Source organism: Diplotaxodon limnothrissa, linkage group LG6 (assembly GCF_057381915.1).
Source record: "Diplotaxodon limnothrissa isolate DT_005_m linkage group LG6, D_limnothrissa_male_GT1.1, whole genome shotgun sequence".
In the NCBI taxonomy this organism is placed as follows: domain Eukaryota; kingdom Metazoa; phylum Chordata; class Actinopteri; order Cichliformes; family Cichlidae; genus Diplotaxodon; species Diplotaxodon limnothrissa.
The window spans coordinates 44,486,091-44,502,959 of NC_140601.1; the positions used below are offsets into that span (position 1 = coordinate 44,486,091).

The 16,869-nt window shown below is 43.7% G+C and overlaps 2 protein-coding genes across 3 annotated transcripts in view; one reads left to right on the plus strand and one right to left on the minus strand.

Annotated features, from left to right (window-relative positions):
• sos1 (son of sevenless homolog 1 (Drosophila)) overlaps nt 1–11,658 on the plus strand; it is a 45,557-nt gene extending 33,899 nt beyond the window's left edge. For both annotated transcript variants that reach the window (XM_085355350.1, XM_085355349.1), the window contains exons 21-22: nt 7,772–7,893; nt 10,675–11,658. In XM_085355350.1, coding sequence (XP_085211476.1) covers nt 7,772–7,893; nt 10,675–11,247 — 695 coding nt within the window. In that variant the 3' untranslated portion in view covers nt 11,248–11,658. The remainder of the gene's footprint in view (nt 1–7,771; nt 7,894–10,674) is intronic.
• A 793-nt stretch (nt 11,659–12,451) lies between these two features.
• On the minus strand, nt 12,452–14,106 carry gemin6 (gem (nuclear organelle) associated protein 6). The gene is made up of 3 exons (XM_085356524.1): nt 13,852–14,106; nt 13,287–13,679; nt 12,452–13,065 (listed from the first exon to the last, which is right to left on the minus strand). Exons 1-2 carry the CDS (start codon nt 13,983–13,985, stop codon nt 13,304–13,306), a joined length of 510 nt encoding a protein of 169 aa, XP_085212650.1. The 5' UTR covers nt 13,986–14,106; the 3' UTR covers nt 12,452–13,065; nt 13,287–13,303.
• Nucleotides 14,107–16,869: the final 2,763 nt, after the last annotated feature.

Sequence of the window (16,869 nt, forward strand, 5' to 3'; positions counted from 1 at the left end):
GACTTCTTTGAGCAGTTTTGTAGGAATGGGGTCTAAAAGACACGTTGATGGTTTGGAGGAAGTAATTATTGAAGTTAACTCAGAAAGATCAATTAGAGAAAAAGAGTCTAACTTAACATCAATGGTACTAAGAGTAGCTGTAGATAATATTACATCTGTGGGATGATTATTGGTAATTTTTTCTCTAATGATAAAAATTTTATTTGTGAAGAAGTTCATGAAGTCATTACTAGTTAACGTTAAAGGGATGGTTGGCTCAAAAGAGCTCTGACTGTTTGTCAGCCTGGCTACAGAGCTGAAGAGAAACCTGGGGTTGTTCTTATTGTCTTCAATCAGTGATGAATAGTAAGATGTTCCGGCTAGGGCAGGGCGATATGGCCAAAAATATTTATCACGATATATATTTAAAACTTTGCGATAACGATATAATTGATGCGAGACAAAATGCAACTCCACAACTTTGCTAGCGCAAAAAACCCCCATCAATGTATTTTCACTTAAACAAGCAGCTGTTTTTTATGTACATTAAAGCTTTATAAAAATTTAACAGTGCAAATGCAAATTCCTTGCTGAAAGTTTAACCAAAAGGCATTTCCAGTAGAAATGGGCTGACATATCCTGAGCATAACCATGTATAATATCCACTGAAGTTAAAAAGACCTGCTTTGCAACATTAAACTGCAGTGTGCCAAATAAAAACGTCAAATACGTATTTTTCAGACAAAAAATTGCACAGGATTATAAGGCACATTAAGCGAAACAAAGCAGTCAGATAAATCAAACTTTATTAAACTCATTCTTCTTGCTTCCTCCACTTCTGTACCATTGATTCATTAATGCTGTATTCTATCACGGCTGCTCTATTCCCATGTTGTTGCAGTATATGAATGACTAACCTCGTATTGTGGATGGATTATCTCAGTTGTTCTCCTGACTGAATTTTGGTCCGTTTACAGCATCCTGCCATAGGATTGCATTTGTCTCTAACCATCAGGAACCTTCACGTTAACTTTTATCAAGCGGAAAAGTGTTAGCGTTCATCCTCCAGCTTCACTGTTTATGCTATGCTAACATAGCTGTGTTGCTAGCGATCACGTAGCACATCATTAAATACCAGGTAGCCCAACTTCAGTAACCCTACAAACGTCACTGCTGTTTAGTTTTCTGTCTTCATTTATGTTGGAAGTGATAGCAGAGCTGTACGTTTGAATTTGTTTATAAATCTCTCAGTCAGAACATGCTATATCATGCTTAGGTAACTAGCGAAACTAGCGAGCTAACTTCCTGCTAACTTCTAACTCTGTTAAATTTCATAAATCCTGTTTTCATGGATGCCTGAATGTTAAACCTAATTCTTACACCTGGTAAAGCAGCAACACTGATCATTTTATTAAAGATGAAATAATTTAGACAGTTTTTAACTCTCAGTGATGCCGCAGTGATCGTTTGACTTTGGACCTGAATGAGACTGAGTTTAGGACCCAGATTACTCCCAGATTTACGAGCACCTTAGACCGACAAATACGGCAATAACGACGGCCCGCTTGCATGTTGTACAAAAAAATGTGCTTTGGTGAGTATCTGACGGACAGACACCAAGCCAGTTCCACATCACTGAAGTTGCAGCATTTTACAAACCAGTTCATCGGTTTCGCTCAACGATGCGCTTTCCCCCTTCTCATTCTCCGTTGCCGCCATGCTTTTTCGGCCATGTGCGTATGAAAACAAAGGCACTGGGCATGCGTGTTTTAGCCATATTCTATCGCGATATTTTATTTTCTCAGCGTTGCCCAACATTATACCGGTATTACCGTGAACTGTATGATATGGCCCAGCCCAAGTTCTGGCTTTGCGGAGGGCTTTCTTATAAAGCAGCAAACTATTTCTCCAGGCTAAATGATGATCTTCTAATTTTGTGATACGCCATTTCCTCTCCAGCTTACGAGTCATCTGCTTTAGGGTAGGGCTGGGCGATATGACCCAAAATTCATATCTCGATATTTTTTAGCTGGATGGCGATATAAGATATATATCTCGATTTTTTTTTTTTAAAGCCATAAAGTAAGAACAAAAAGAGAGTTCTTAGTCAAAGCTGTGTCCCAGATGTCACACAGGCACTTTTATTAACATAGAGCAGATGTACATAAAATTTACTCAAAAATAAATTATGAGCATTTATTAAATAATAATGCTCCATAAATAAAAGAAAACAATGTTGTTTTTGTGCATAACAAAAAGCTCACAATTGTGCAGTCAAAATGTAAACTAAAAGACGAGCACAATAACAAAGACAGATTTCACAGCTGCTCTGTTCCCAACTTGTACTGCGTGACTGACAGCATTGAGTTTGAAATCCACTTCGCAACCACGTCTCTTAACAGGTGCCATTTATGGTCCTTATACACAGTAGGGTAATATTACGTTGAAGCCCAGTACGTATCACTCCGCGAGGCTCAGCCGTAATGCTCCGACAATCCATCAAGCGGTGCAGCTCCATAGCTTACCAAAGTCGTACTAAAACATTTTTTGACAGATTGCTGAGCGGTGTGTACCACATAAAATCGGTTCGCGGCCATCAAGCACAACCAGAATTCATACATAAGGCGCGCTGTCAACTTTTGAGAAAATGCAAGGATTTTAGGCTGTGCAGCACCTCTGGGCGGCATGGCGTTAGCGTGGTTAGCTCGTTAGCGTGGTTAGCTAGCTAACACATTGACGCCGTCCAGCCCCATGCACGGGGCGATGCGCAGTAACTCGTTAAAGGAGATTTGCCGTGTCCATCTTGTTGCTTCCTGCAGGTGAAGCGATGGGGGAGGAGGGGGAGTTGTGTTCAGTGAAGGAGAGGCGAGGCCGAGTAACGTAAAGACGAAAGTGGACGAAAGAGAGGCAAACTTGCGGCTCCACAAGTATAATTATAACGTAACATAGACTATATCGATATAAACGATATTGTCAGATCTTATATCTCGTATAAAAATATATCGATATTTTTTAAAAACTCGATATATCGCCCAGCTCTACTTTAGGGTACATGTTTGAGAATTATACCACGGAGTCAGGTACTTCTGATTAGAGACCTTAGTTTTCACTGGAGCTACAGTATCCAGAGTCGTACGTAGTGAGGAGGTGACATTATTAACAAGCTAATCGACCTCTGTTGGAGTAGCGTTCAGATAGCTGCTCTGCTCTGTGTTGGTACAGGGCATTGGAGATGATAACAGTGGGTGGATTATATTCTTAAACTTAGTTACAGCGCTTTCAGAAAGACATCTACTTTGATAAAGTCTACTTTCCACCGCTGTGTAATCAATTATTGTAAATGTAAATGTTATCAGGAAATGATCAGACAGGAGAGGGTTTTCAGGAAACACTGTTAAATGTTCAGGTTCTATGCCATATGTTAAAACAAGATCTAGAGTGTGATTAAAGTGGTGGGTGGGTTCTTTTACATTTTGAGAGAAACCAATTGAGTCTAATAACAGATTAAATGCCATGTTGAGGCTGTCATTTTTAGCATCTACATGGATGTTAAAATCACCCACAATAATTATTTTATCTGAGCTCAGAACTAAATCAGATATAAAGTCTGAGAAATCAGACAGAAACTCTGTGTAAGGCCCAGGTGGACGATAGATGATAACAAGTAAGACTGGTTTCTGAATTTTACAGCTGGGGTGGACGAGGCTAAGCATCAGGCTTTCAAATGAATTAAAAGTCTGTCTGGGTCTTTCGTTGATTAATAGGTTGGTGTGAAAAATTGCTACCACACCTCCCCCTCGGCCTGTGCTTCGAGGTTTCTGGTAGTTAGAATGACTCGGGGGTGTTGATTCGTTTAAACTAACATAATCATCCTGCTGCAACCAGGTTTCTGTAAGGCAGAGTAAATCAATTTGTTGATCAATTATTAAGTCATGTACTAACAGAGACTTGGAGGAGAGAGACCTAATATTTTGGGGGGTTTAATAAATTTGTCCATGTTTCTAGAAATGAGAGCTGCTCCATCCAAAGTGGGATGGATGCCGTCTCTCCTAACAAGACCAGGTTTCCTCCAGAACAGGGGTGCTCACACTTTTTCCGCATGTGAGCTACTTATAAAATGACCAAGTCAACATGATCTACCCACTACAAAAATCCAAAACATATACTTATTTATAAATATATTGAGGATTCTTTATATCTACAATGTATATACATGCATAACCGCAATATCCAATATTTCACAACACAATTAACAATGTAAATTTTTTGTCATTACCTGAGTTTACTCTGATGACTTGCACTGAATTGAATCAGCCAGGGATGCATAGTCCGGACAGTAGCTGCTGACGGCCAGCCTCAAACACACTTCCAAATGTTCATCAGTCATGGTGGAACGGTACTTGGACTTAATGATGTTCATGTGGGAAAATGATGACTCACATAAATAAGTGGAGCCGAATAATGCAGTCAAAGAGGCAGCACATTTCCTCATGTTGGGGTACTTTACTTCTGTGAGTAAGTTCCAGAACTGTCCATGATCTCTGGACTTCAGCTCAATGTCGGCTTGTAGTGTCAAAATCTCATCTTCCACTCCAGAAGAGTTCAGGTGAAATAGTTTTGCAATTTTTGATGCGAGTGAATCGACATCAGCATCTTCCCGAAAAGGATAGCACATGAAGGTAGCGACTGGCTCGAGCAAAGAAAAGTCTTGAAAGCGTTTGTCAAACTCTGACAGACAATTGTCAATCTGCTCTGTGTAGCGTGCACTGTCAAGTTGCAAACAGGCCATCCCCTGCATCTCCAGCTCTGACGCCAGGTTTTGAAAGTTTATCAAATCATGGCGCTGCAGCTTTAAAGAGAGATGTTGCATCTTTCGTTTGAAAGCATTAACTGAGCTGATCATGTTGATCACTGTTTTGTCTTTTCCTTGCAGCTGTAGATTAAGGTCATTCAACATGTTTGTCAGATCGGTTAAAAATGCCAAGTCTAACAGCCACTGACCGTCATTAAGTTGCATGTATTCTGCTTGTCCAGCTACACGGAAAAACTCCTTAATCTCCGGACAGAGCTCTCGAAATCTTTGCAGGAATTTCCCTCGACTAAGCCACCTCACGTCAGTGTGTAGCAACAACTCAGAGTGGTCGCAGTCAGCCTTCTCCAGATGTGCACGAAATAACCGTCTTTGAAGAGATCTGGCGCGAATAGAACAGGCGATCTTCGTTGCAACATTCATGATCTCCTTCATGTTGAGCATTTTAGCGCATAACGCTTGTTGGTGGATTATGCAATGGTAATTTAGGAAGTCCGGGAAAGCATCGTCCTGCCTGCACTTGGCAATAAATCCATTCAAGCGGCCAACCATTGCGGGTGCTCCATCTGTGGTAATAGACACCAATTTGTACACTGGGAGCTGGGTTTTCTCGATAAAGTTTTTGAACGACTGAAATATGTCCTCTCCTCGCGTCTGTTCTTTCATGGGCAGGACTGTTAATAGCTCTTCTTTTGCAGTGATATCAGTAAACACCATACGAATGAAAATGCACACCTGGGCTGTGTCACTCACGTCCGTAGATTCGTCCAACTGCAGTGAGAAACACTGGCAATCTCCGATGTCCTTCCAAAGTTGCTGGGTTAAATCCTCCGCCATGGCTTCACAGCGCCGTGTAACTGTACTTCTTGACAGCTGGAGAGCTTTGATCGAAGATGTTATTTCTGCCTTATTTTTAAAGTCTCAGAACAATGAGTCAGCTGCTTCAACGAATGCCTCTTTTACCATCTCTCCATCTTGAAAAGACTTCTTGTTTTTAACGATGATGTGACTCACCCGGAACGATGCTTCGGTGGCGGCTTTCGCTTTTGAAGTTTGTTGTGTGAAAAATGACTGCTGTCCGGACAACTGGGATTTTAGTTCCTTCACCTTTTTCTTTCTTAGCTCGCTTTTCGGCGGGAATGTAGTGTCGTATTTTCCGTGAACAGTTCGAAAATGCCGCTCCACATTTCCCTTCTTTGGCATTGCGATGGCAGCCTGGCAGATGAGGCAAACGCACTTCGAAAATGACATCGTGAAAAAAAAGTCTTCCTCCCATTCCGTATGAAAGTGATACGTTTTTGTCTTCTTACTTGGTCCAGCTCCCTCACTCATTTTTAACCCTTTCTTAGGTTTAGAAAAAACCGAGAGCTAAAAATTAGAGTTAACTCGCTGACTAGCTTGTCAGTTTTACTACACTTCGCGCCGCTGTTTGCACATGCGCAGCGACCTAAGCGTCAGAAAAAAATCCGATGTCATCTGACTGGCTTCCCTGTATCAATCAAGTGACGGGATGGATGATAGGCTGGCATCTATTTTTTTTAATGCCATGCGATCTACCAATACTACCTTTGCGATCGACTGGTCGATCGCGATCGACGTATTGAGCACCCCTGCTCCAGAAGGTTTGCCAATTATCTATGAAGCCCACATCGTTTCTGGGACACCACTCAGACAGCCAGCAATTTAAGGAGAACATGCGGCTAAACATGTCACTCCTGGTCTGACTGGGGAGGGGACCAGAGAAAACTACAGAGTCCCACATTGTTTTGGCAAAGTTACACACGATTCAATATTGATTTTAGTGACCTCCGATTGGCGTAACCGGGTGTCATTACTGCCAACGTGAATTATGATTTTACTGAATTTACGTTTACCCTTAGCCAGCAGTTTTAAATTTCCTTCAATGTCGCCTGCTCTGGCCCCTGGAAGACAGTTGACTATGGTTGCCGGTGTCTCTAGCTTCACATGCCCCCGGCGAGTGTGTCGCCGAGTGGGGAAAAACGGTTAGACACATGAACGGGTTGGTGGTGTACCTGGGGCTTCTGTTTTGGACTATGCTTCCTCCTCACCGTCACCCAGCCGCCCTCTTTCCCCAGCTGCTTGGGGTCTGCCGGGGAACAGCTACGCTATCTTCGGCTGCACCAGCTACAGGGGCCTGGCTAGCTATGGGTGAATGAAGGGTGCGAAGCCGAGTCTCCAATTCAGTAATCCTGGCCTCCAGAGCTGCAAATATGCTACATTTGTTACAGATATCACTACTGCTAAAGGAGGCCGAGGAGTAACTAAACATCTGACACAATGAGCAAGAAAGTGCAGGAGGGACAGGTGAAGTAGCCATGGTGCTAACGAGTCGGCTACGAGCTAAGCTAAGTTAGCAAAACAGTAAAGACACAGTGAGTGAATACTTTGGCTATAAGTTAGGTAGTGAGTACACAGAGTGTGCTTTGGATGAAGCACGTGAAGATTATACTATGAAAGAAGAATGTATATAAAAAAATTTAATTAAATTGCTAAGCAGATAAGCTACTCAGAAACACCACTGTGTTTGAGCAGGAACAGGAAGTGATACTCTACCGCAGAGCGAGCGAACACCAAGTGTGACAGCCTTTGTTGCCTACTCACCTCTCTATTGACCTACACTTTCAAACATACACACAAGGCCTACAGGAATATCTGGATTACGGCCAATCAGAGAGGTCCCGCCCCTGACCATCTCTGAATGGTTTAAACCACGATATGTGGATAATGTGTGTCTGTTGTTAATCACATGGAGACTTTCAGAGTTGCTGAGACTTTAAATTTTTTTTTTAGTCGCAGCATTGAGAAATTAGGTCGCATGTGCAACCAAGTTGGTCGCACTCTGGAGCCCTGAAGTACTTAAAGCGTGAAGTTAACGAGCAACAAACCAATCTGCTGCTGGCTGCTGTATGGTTCTCCTGTTCGTTCTCCTGGTTCTAACAGTGTCTATCTGGTAATTTTCAGGGTCCTCTTCGGTCTCCTCCATGGTGAGCTTCAGTCGGGCCTCTGAGGATGTTCCCGTTCCTCCTCCTGTTCCTCCCCGCAGACGACCGGAGTCGGCTCCTGCTGAGTCTTCCCCCTCCAAGGTACCCTCTTTGCTTTAGCCCGAGGAGCTTTTGGACTGCAAGAACGTTTCAGGGTTCCTTCTGTTCTTTGTGTATCACAGAGCAGCAACCACCAAATTCTTAGAACCTGTTTTTAGCTTCAAGCTGTTTATAGTCAAAGGAGCTTGCAAAGAAAAGCGTCTGGACTTCTTTAAGTTGCTTGAAGACGTTTCACCTCTCATCCGAGAAGCTTCTTCAGTTCTAAGGTCAAATGGTGGAGAGTCCCAGATATAAACCCAGTGGGAGTTTCCCCCCACAGAGGGACAAAAGGACCCCCTGATGATCCTCTAATCACATGAGCCAAGGTGTGAAACTGGGTGTGGGTCCCAATCAGCCAGAGTTTCAGGTGTGTTCATTGTGAAACCTGGCCCCACCTTATCATGCGAATTCCTGAGGTCAGATGGCCCAGGATGTGAGTGGGCGTTAAGGCGTCTGGGGAGGGATCTCAAAAGTGGATTATAGATGGCAGAGAGTTGGTGTCGTAAACCCCGCCTCTGTTCAAAGATGGTCGCTCACAGTGGACATAGATGCTTCTTTCACTCCTCTTTCAAACCATCTGTCCTCTCTGTCCAAAATGTGAACATTGGTATCCTCGAAAGAGTGACCTTTATCCTTAAGATGCAGATGGACTGCTGAGTCTTGTCCTGTGGAGGTGGCTCTTCTGACCTCAGGAATTCGCATGATAAGGTGGGGCCAGGTTTCATAATGAACTCACCCGAAACTCTGGCTGATTGGGACCCACACCCAGTTTCACACCTTGGCTCAGGCGATTAGAGGATCATCAGGGGGTCCTTTTGTCCCTCTGTGGGGGGAAACTCCCACTAGGTTTATATCTGGGACTCTCCACCATTTGACCTTAGAACTGAAGAAGCTTCTCGGATGAAGGTGAAACGTCTTCAAGTAACTTAAGGAAGTCCAGACGCTTTTCTTTGCAAGCTCCTTTGACTACGATGACCTGGATGACTGAGAACCTTCACAGACATCAAGCTGTTTATAGACCCGGAGGAGCGTTTCCTGTGGTTCTGCGGCTTTTCCAGCCCAGACGTGTAACCTCCACCTTGTTGTTGTGGGTGTAGTTGTTGCTGTGTCAACCTGGGGTCCGTTCTTCGTACCTCGCTTACTACATCCAAGATCAAATGACACATCCAAGATCAAACCATCGCGCTAACCGTGAGCTCGCTAATCCGGTTCTCCGAACACACCTGTTGTTGACGATTAGTACAGCTGGATGAAGTAATGTGAGATCACTGGGTGGCTTAACAGGGGCTACGCATCGATAGTAGAAACATTGATCGGCAACCCTTTGATTGGTCGGCGAAAATGTCCAAGGAGCGCGCTCGGTATTTTTCGGCAGCAGAGCAAGAACTCTTGAGTGAGGGATTTCAGGAGTTTCAGAGTTTAATCAGAACACAAGGGAACACTGCAAAGGCTGCAAAAGCAAGGGGAGAGGGCTGGCAGAAAGTTGCTGACAAATCAAACTCGTAAGTAATTTAATAATAACAATAATAATGGATTGGATCTATATAGCGCTTTTCAAGGCACCCAAAGCGCTTTACAATGCCACTATTCATTCACTCTCACATTCACACACTGGTGGAGGCAGCTACAGGTGTAGCCACAGCTGCCCTGGGGCAGACTGACAGAAGCCAGGCTGCCATATCGCGCCATCGGCCCCTCTGGCCAACACCAGTAGGCGGTAGGGTAGATTTATTATATTACATTATATCCTCTTTCACATTAGAGCCACAACAGGACCCACTAGAACATGGGAACAAGTAAAAGTGAAATATAAGAATATTCTACAGAATGGTAATATTTATCACTTATATTGCTTTTAGTCTCTTGGAAAGAGACCCTGAAATAATCTGTTTGTTTATAACAGCAACCAAGAAAAGGGCAGAGCAAAAAAAAGACAGGTGGTGGTCCTGCACCCCCTCGTCAACAAGTTGGTTAAGTGAATAATACCCTCACGGGAATATCGATATCTCTCTATGAGCACACTGTCGCGCTGAGCTAAAGGATCCTGTCTGTCCCGCAATATACGCTGAATTCTGGAAACTCTCCTTATCAATCTTGCACCTTCCGCAATGGGCTGCTCGCGTATACGGACAGGACATGGCTGCGACAGACTTCCCAAATCCACCTTCGCTTTTATAGCCGTGGTCTCTCATCTTGATTACACAAAGTAATTTACAATTACTACTCTGACATATGAATTACATCTGCAATAATCACATACATGTAATAGAATGTTAATAGTACATTTCCCTTTTTTTTAGGAAATGACCTGTATGTATCTGTATGACATCAATGAAAGGATCAAGTACTGCATTGTCTTTAGTTACATTGATGTTATTTATTTATGGTAAAACAGTGGTGGAATATCGCTGTTGCTTTCGTATAAATGAAGCGGACATACCTGCATGGCCGCGATCTAATCCTGTTTACATAAAGTAAACCTGCTCCCGAGCAGGTTTACGCTTACGGATCTGTTGCTATGACAGCAAGTCCCGGATGAGCTTCGGAGAACCGAACGATCCAAGATCACGCGAAATTGTCAACAATCTAATCCAGCTAACTTACTTAGCGCGGTACGAAGAACGGGCCCCTGTTGGCGTCCTGTTATGGTGTAAATGTAAACAAAGGTCTGTGGTGAGGGGAGGCGGGGCTGTTGTCTGACGCCGCCTTCTCAATTCAATCTTGATAAAGGTTCATTTGAATGTGACATTTGACCCCCCCCCCCCCCTCCCTTCTCCCTCACAGATGGTGTCAAAGCTGGACAGCCCCCCAGCCATTCCACCTCGTCAGCCCACCTGTAAGCTCCACCCCTCTCGTTACTCGTCACTGTCATCATCACCACCTGACAGCCCCCCCTCCCTGCCTCCACGAGAGCCCCTCAGCTCCCCTCTACACCTCCTGCCCCCCCCTCAGGGTCGTCCCCGCTGTGACCTCCTGCCTCAGGCTTTCTTCCCCCCCAACATCTCTGGCCCAACTTCCATTTGCTCCACCCCCACCACATTGTCCTCCTCACCCCCTCTCCCTGCTCCTGTCACCCCCACCTCCAGGAAATTACCCCTGCCTTCTCCACCCCTCCCCCCACTCCCTCCCCTCACCTTGGATGGCCCCCCTGTGCCTCCACGTCACAGTGTTCCCAAACTCCCCCCAAAGACATACAAGAGGGATTCTGTTGGACACGCCCCCATGCTGGACACGCCCTCTGTGCGATTGGACAGCCTGGAGTTCCAGAGGGTTCAGGGACAGCTGATTGGACAGGCTGTGGAGGAGACTGAGTTAACACTACAGCTGATTGGATCAGAAGAAAGTAAAAATGTGTGATGGACCAATCAGGAAGCTCTGACTGCTTCGAACTGAGACTGACTGTAAAACAAAAATGTGCTCTTATTCTGAACATCTCTGAGCTCAGACCTCAGAGGGACGAGACCCTCAGGTACTGGCCTGGAGCCACACAGGTACTGCAGTGGTTCAGGTGGACCTGATGAAGAAGATGGTGGTGATGTCATTATTAGTGATGTAAACAAAAACAAGGGAATAAACATTTCTTTCACTGAGCTCGAAGAAACCTGGAATTCATCGGTCTTTATTTTACCTGCTGAACTGAACTGTGGCTGGTTTTTGTAGGTGGGCTCCTCCACATCTACTGCCCCTGCAGCAGCGGGTGGTCTTCAAGTCTGACATCATTATTCGTGTCTGGGTTCAAACTCTGCTTCAGGTCCAAACGATCACTGCAGCATCACTGAGAGTTAAAAACTGTCTAAATTATTTCATCTTTAATAAAATGATCAGCGTTGCTGCTTTACCAGGTGTAACTATGAAGTTTAACATCCAGGCATCCATGAAAACAGGATTTATTAAATTCAATGGAGTTAGAAGTTAGCAGGAAGTTAGCTTGCCAGTTTCCATCTAAACATGATATAGCATGTTCTGACTGAGAGATTTATGAACAAATTTAAACGTACGGCTCTATCACTTCCAACATAAATGAAGACAAAACTAAACAGCAGTGACGTTTGTAGGGTTACTGAAGTTGGGCTAGCTGGTGTATAATGATGTGCTACGTGATCGCTAGCAACACAGCTATGTTAGCATAAACACAGTGAAGCTGGAGGATGAACGCTAACACTCTTCCGCTTGATAAAAATTAACGTGAGGGTTCCTGATGGTTAGAGACAAAATCAGTCGCATGGCAAGATGCTGTAAACGGACCAAACTTCAGTCAGGAGAACAACTGAGATAATCCATCCACAATACGAGGTTAGTCATTATACTGCTGCATGGGCTGGGCTGTAGATAGGGTTTAAAAACTGAGCTTTAAAATGAACAATGGTAATAAAAACCGAGAGGGGACAATAGTGATCACTGACTGTTTTTAGGGGTTTGTTCAGATTAAACTGAACTATATACAAAGCACTAAAACATGTTAAAAACACAGACTTAATAAATGCAGAGTAGTTTGGGCCGGGAGCAGGATTCATCATGTCATCACTTAAAGAGCAGATAAGGTGGCGCTGGGCTGGTTTCAATTAACTTTATTGACATTGAACACACACAAAGCCCCAGGATACAAGTGTTTCTCTGCTCTGCATTCAACAAACAAAACCAAGCAGAGCATATTGAAATAAATGCGTGGAGGGATGGGTGTCTTGTTACCATAGATACAATAATTACCTTACAGTTTATTTACAGTGATTAGATGACTCGGTAGACGTTTCATCCCCATGTTTACTGAAACTGACAAAGATCAAAGCTCGTGGTTTAAGTTTGACTCCAGTCTGAATTTGTTTTACAAAGTATGAAACGACACAAAACTTTTACAAAAACGCTCCGGGAATCAGTCTGCAGCAAGTCATTCCCACAGGCGCAGGTGTCACCATGGCAACGGGCAAATAAAGAGCAGAACTCAGTTCTCCTCAGAGGACAGACCGGAGACACCTGATACTGACGCAGGTGATTCAGGTGATGTTCAATCACATCAGCGACATCCAGGTGTCAATGATTACAGCAGATCAATAATTATTGATTACTGAAGTCTGACAAACTGAAATCCGCCCGTGCACACCCTGACCCCGGGTGACCCCAGGTGAGCCAGCACTCTGGTTTCCTGGTTCATTGTGGTTGCTGCAGGTCTCTTCTCACCTGAAATGAAATTGTGCCTGTCACAATAAAACCAGTTTATCTTTTAAAATTATGCACATATTTAAAACTCCTCCCACTCTGACGTAACTAATCATGGCGATTGGTGACTCGTCAGTCTGTGGGACAGGTGAGTTTTACAGGAAGTGAGTCACTTAGAAACTCCTTTTATTTAGATTACATCTGCAAATGACAAAAGGGCGGAGCTCAAACAACACACTAACCTGGTGATTGGCCCAGCTCAGAGTGGCAACCCCTGATTGGTACAGTCCTGGATCCCGATAAGTCTCTGGATCCGGTCCAGGATGATCTGGTTGGAGCTCCTGCAGTCGTGGGCGCTATAGGGCGCAGCGATCGTCAGGACGCCCGCCACTTTTAGCTCCTCCCCCTCCTCCTCCACGGGGATCCGGTTCTCCTGCAGCCACCGCCGCACGGCATCCCTCCGCTGACGCAGCTCCTTGGGGTCCAGGCAAGGGGACGGCGGGGGGAGGAAGACCGACCGCAGACGCTTCGCCGTCTCATCATCAGCAGCCGCTCGCAGGACCTCCACCGCCTCCACGGCGTGACCCATCACCACCCGCACCGCCACCGCCTCACCAAAGGACACCAGGACCACACTGCAGGGCACAGGAAGACAAGGGTCAGAGCCACGTGACGATCAGGAGTCACACTTAAACTTAACTTAAACGAGTTAAGGTCAAAGTTCACAGGAAACGGCTGAAAAAAAACTCGACTCGTTCGTCACGATCAGCTGTTTGATTTACAAATTAGGCTCCACGTGCGCGTTACCTGGCGGACACCGGGTCCACGCTTAACAGCCAGCCGCGGTGCTCCTCGCCTTTTCCCGCTCTCACCTTCACCTCTTTGTTAAGGTAGTGAAGCCACCTGAGCGGACCCATGAGGGGCCAGCTGCACTGCATCATGGACCTCACGGTGCTGAGATCGATAGCTGAGCAATAATCGATTCACACACCCCTCCACCCCCCTGCCGTCTGCTGTTCACAGCTGTTAACGCTCCTGAGAAAACACAACACGGAAACAAAAGTTCCGCTTTAAGGCGTAAACTGAGCCGCGGCTGCCCCCTGCAGGCCGAAGCGGGCACAGCAAAAACATTCAGTAGAAGCGACTAGAAATAGAATAGAGACCTTCCGGCCAAAGCATAAAACATTAAAGAGAAACCAAATAAGAAGAAAAGTAATACTGCGAGCTCACAATAAAACAGCAAAAATAAAATAAATACGTTAACTGATGAAAATCCAAAACTCCTGAAATAAGTCCACAAATTTAATTTCAAATAAAATGTGACTCTTTAAAAGCTCAATAAATAATGAACAAGAAGAGTGAGAAAGGCAGCACGTTTCTGTTGGTGACAGCAGATTTGCAGCGGTTCACACTTAAACTGCAACATCAGCGAACAATGGATTACACTTTTGGTTGATATTGATCAGTCACACTTTATAAATGGCTTTAATTATAAAATGTATATTTATTTTTAACCACAGACGATAAGGCAGATGTTATTTTCATGTCCTTCAGCTAAACTTTTATATGGAGGTGATTCCAACACAGTGATGAATGAAAGCATGGATAGATGCCCACATGAACAAACATCATCCGAGCTCGAACATATCCGTGACCATAAAGCAGTCCAGTTTAGACTGATTTGAAATTATTTGGACAAATTCAGAATAAAGACTGTTGGAAACTAAATTAATCCAAAGTTAAGCCCTGAGACTTATTAACAAGAAAAACTATTTAAGAGTTTTTATGGAAATGAAATTTGATATCAGAAATTTTTCAAAAGGAAAATGCTTTCTCTAAAGACAAACGAGAGAGAAATTAAAATTATTTCTAGAATAATAAGATTATGTGAAAAAACAATTTGTTTAAACGATAATCTCACCGTCAGTCAGATGTTAAAGCTGTTAGGAGGAAACGGTGAGAACAGCGGAAAAAATGCCCAAAATATTTCTTTAGTTAACATAAAAGAAACTTTGAACAATGTTTTATTAGAAAACTCAGAATTATTCATTCAATATGTGAAAGTGAAAATAGTTTCCTAAATATATTTACCAAAAATCATATTTGGCTCATTCAGAAAATACAAATGGATAAATTTCTCCATAGGCAAGAAAGGAATTCCAGTAGTAGAGGAGACCGTAATGTGGGTCAGTTCTAACACTTCCAATTTCTCCAATCAGAGCTAAGTTTCAAATGATGCGATTCATTCTGTACATGCCAAATTCAGTTCTTCTATCACATGTGAAAAATTAGCACATTTTGGCAAACACGGACAATTTAAGAAGAAAAGAAGTAATTTGCTTGCGAAAAGTAAGTTTAAAAAAAAATATTTCAATTTATGATAGCATTATCTGCTTTGCAGTTAAACTCATCAAACTGAAATTATGTTATTTGTATGTCTATGGCGATGTATTCTGTGTAGGTCTTTAGTGCTAATGTTTTAGCTGTTGGCTGTAATGTTAGCTAGTTGAGATGGGATGGCCTTTATTTGTCAGTTGCAGTTGCCCACAACCGAGATGACAGACCGTACATACAATACACAAACATCACATTGGGGAGACAGGTCAGGCTAGGTAGCGAGGAAAAAAACATTGAAATATGTAACACAAAAGGATAATCCAGGAATCATCATCACACCATATCACAATAAAACACAGACAGCAACATGGGAGAGTGTTCCAGTGTGTACAGCTGATCTGGGACCGCTGCAATCTTCGATCGCACCTCCAGCTGATCCACTGTCCACATCGGATGGGAGGTAAACCTGGGAGGAGGTGTTGGATTCGGGGGGTGATAGTGAGGGCGTATCAGTATCAGTGTACATGTTTCATGCGTGTGCATTTGTGTGTGTATGTTTATCCCGTGTTCAGCTGAGAGAAAGTGTCATCACGCCCGGTTAAGCGAAGGTCTGGCGGCCTTGAAGGAGGGACAAAGAGTTCTGACAACAATCCTGTTATCATGGACGAATTTGTTGTTCCAGTCAGCTTCGACCTCGGCAGCCTTCAGCTGGCGCCAGTGGGATGGCCGCATGAGTGAAGATGGTGAATGTTTGGGTGTAGTGCGAACAACTGCATCCAATTTATGCACAAATTATGGAGTGCATATTAAAAAAGGACAGTTTCAGGGTATCCCACCCTTAGATAGAGATGGGCACACCTGACTGATGACACTGCAATTTTCCTGTCGAATACACACGATGTGAGCAGACAGCTACTTGTGTCAGGGCTGAAAATGAGTCTGTCTTATTACCTTTCAAACATTTAAATCTGTCAGAATTAATGGTATACCTGTTAAAACAAAACTACATATTTGGGTGATTATTGAAAACAATCAAAAAGGATGTAAACTTCTCCAATTTTTGCTCCTGTAACTCCTGTGTTACTGCCGAAGACTGGACAATGTTGCTTTATGACCAGAAATGCCCAAAGAGATCTCTACAGACTTACATCAACTTTGATTTGATTAATATGGAGAAAGAAAAGCGATCGCTTCAAAAGGATATTCCACATAAGGCAAACAAAAAGATGGTCTGGAATGACCTCACGGCACAAGCATAGTCCCAACCAATGCTGGTGGTGCATCTTTTCAACAGCTCGAATCACATAATGAAGCATTGACGTCATTTCAGAGAGTTCATCTTTGGTCACATGATATTCTGGAGCCCGACACGGGCTTCTTTTGGACACGCCCATGTTCAAACGTTTCATACAAATGAGTTTTTAATCAAATAACCGTAAAACAGATGCACCACACCGATAGCCTGATATTAAACAGAAGTTGCTAATG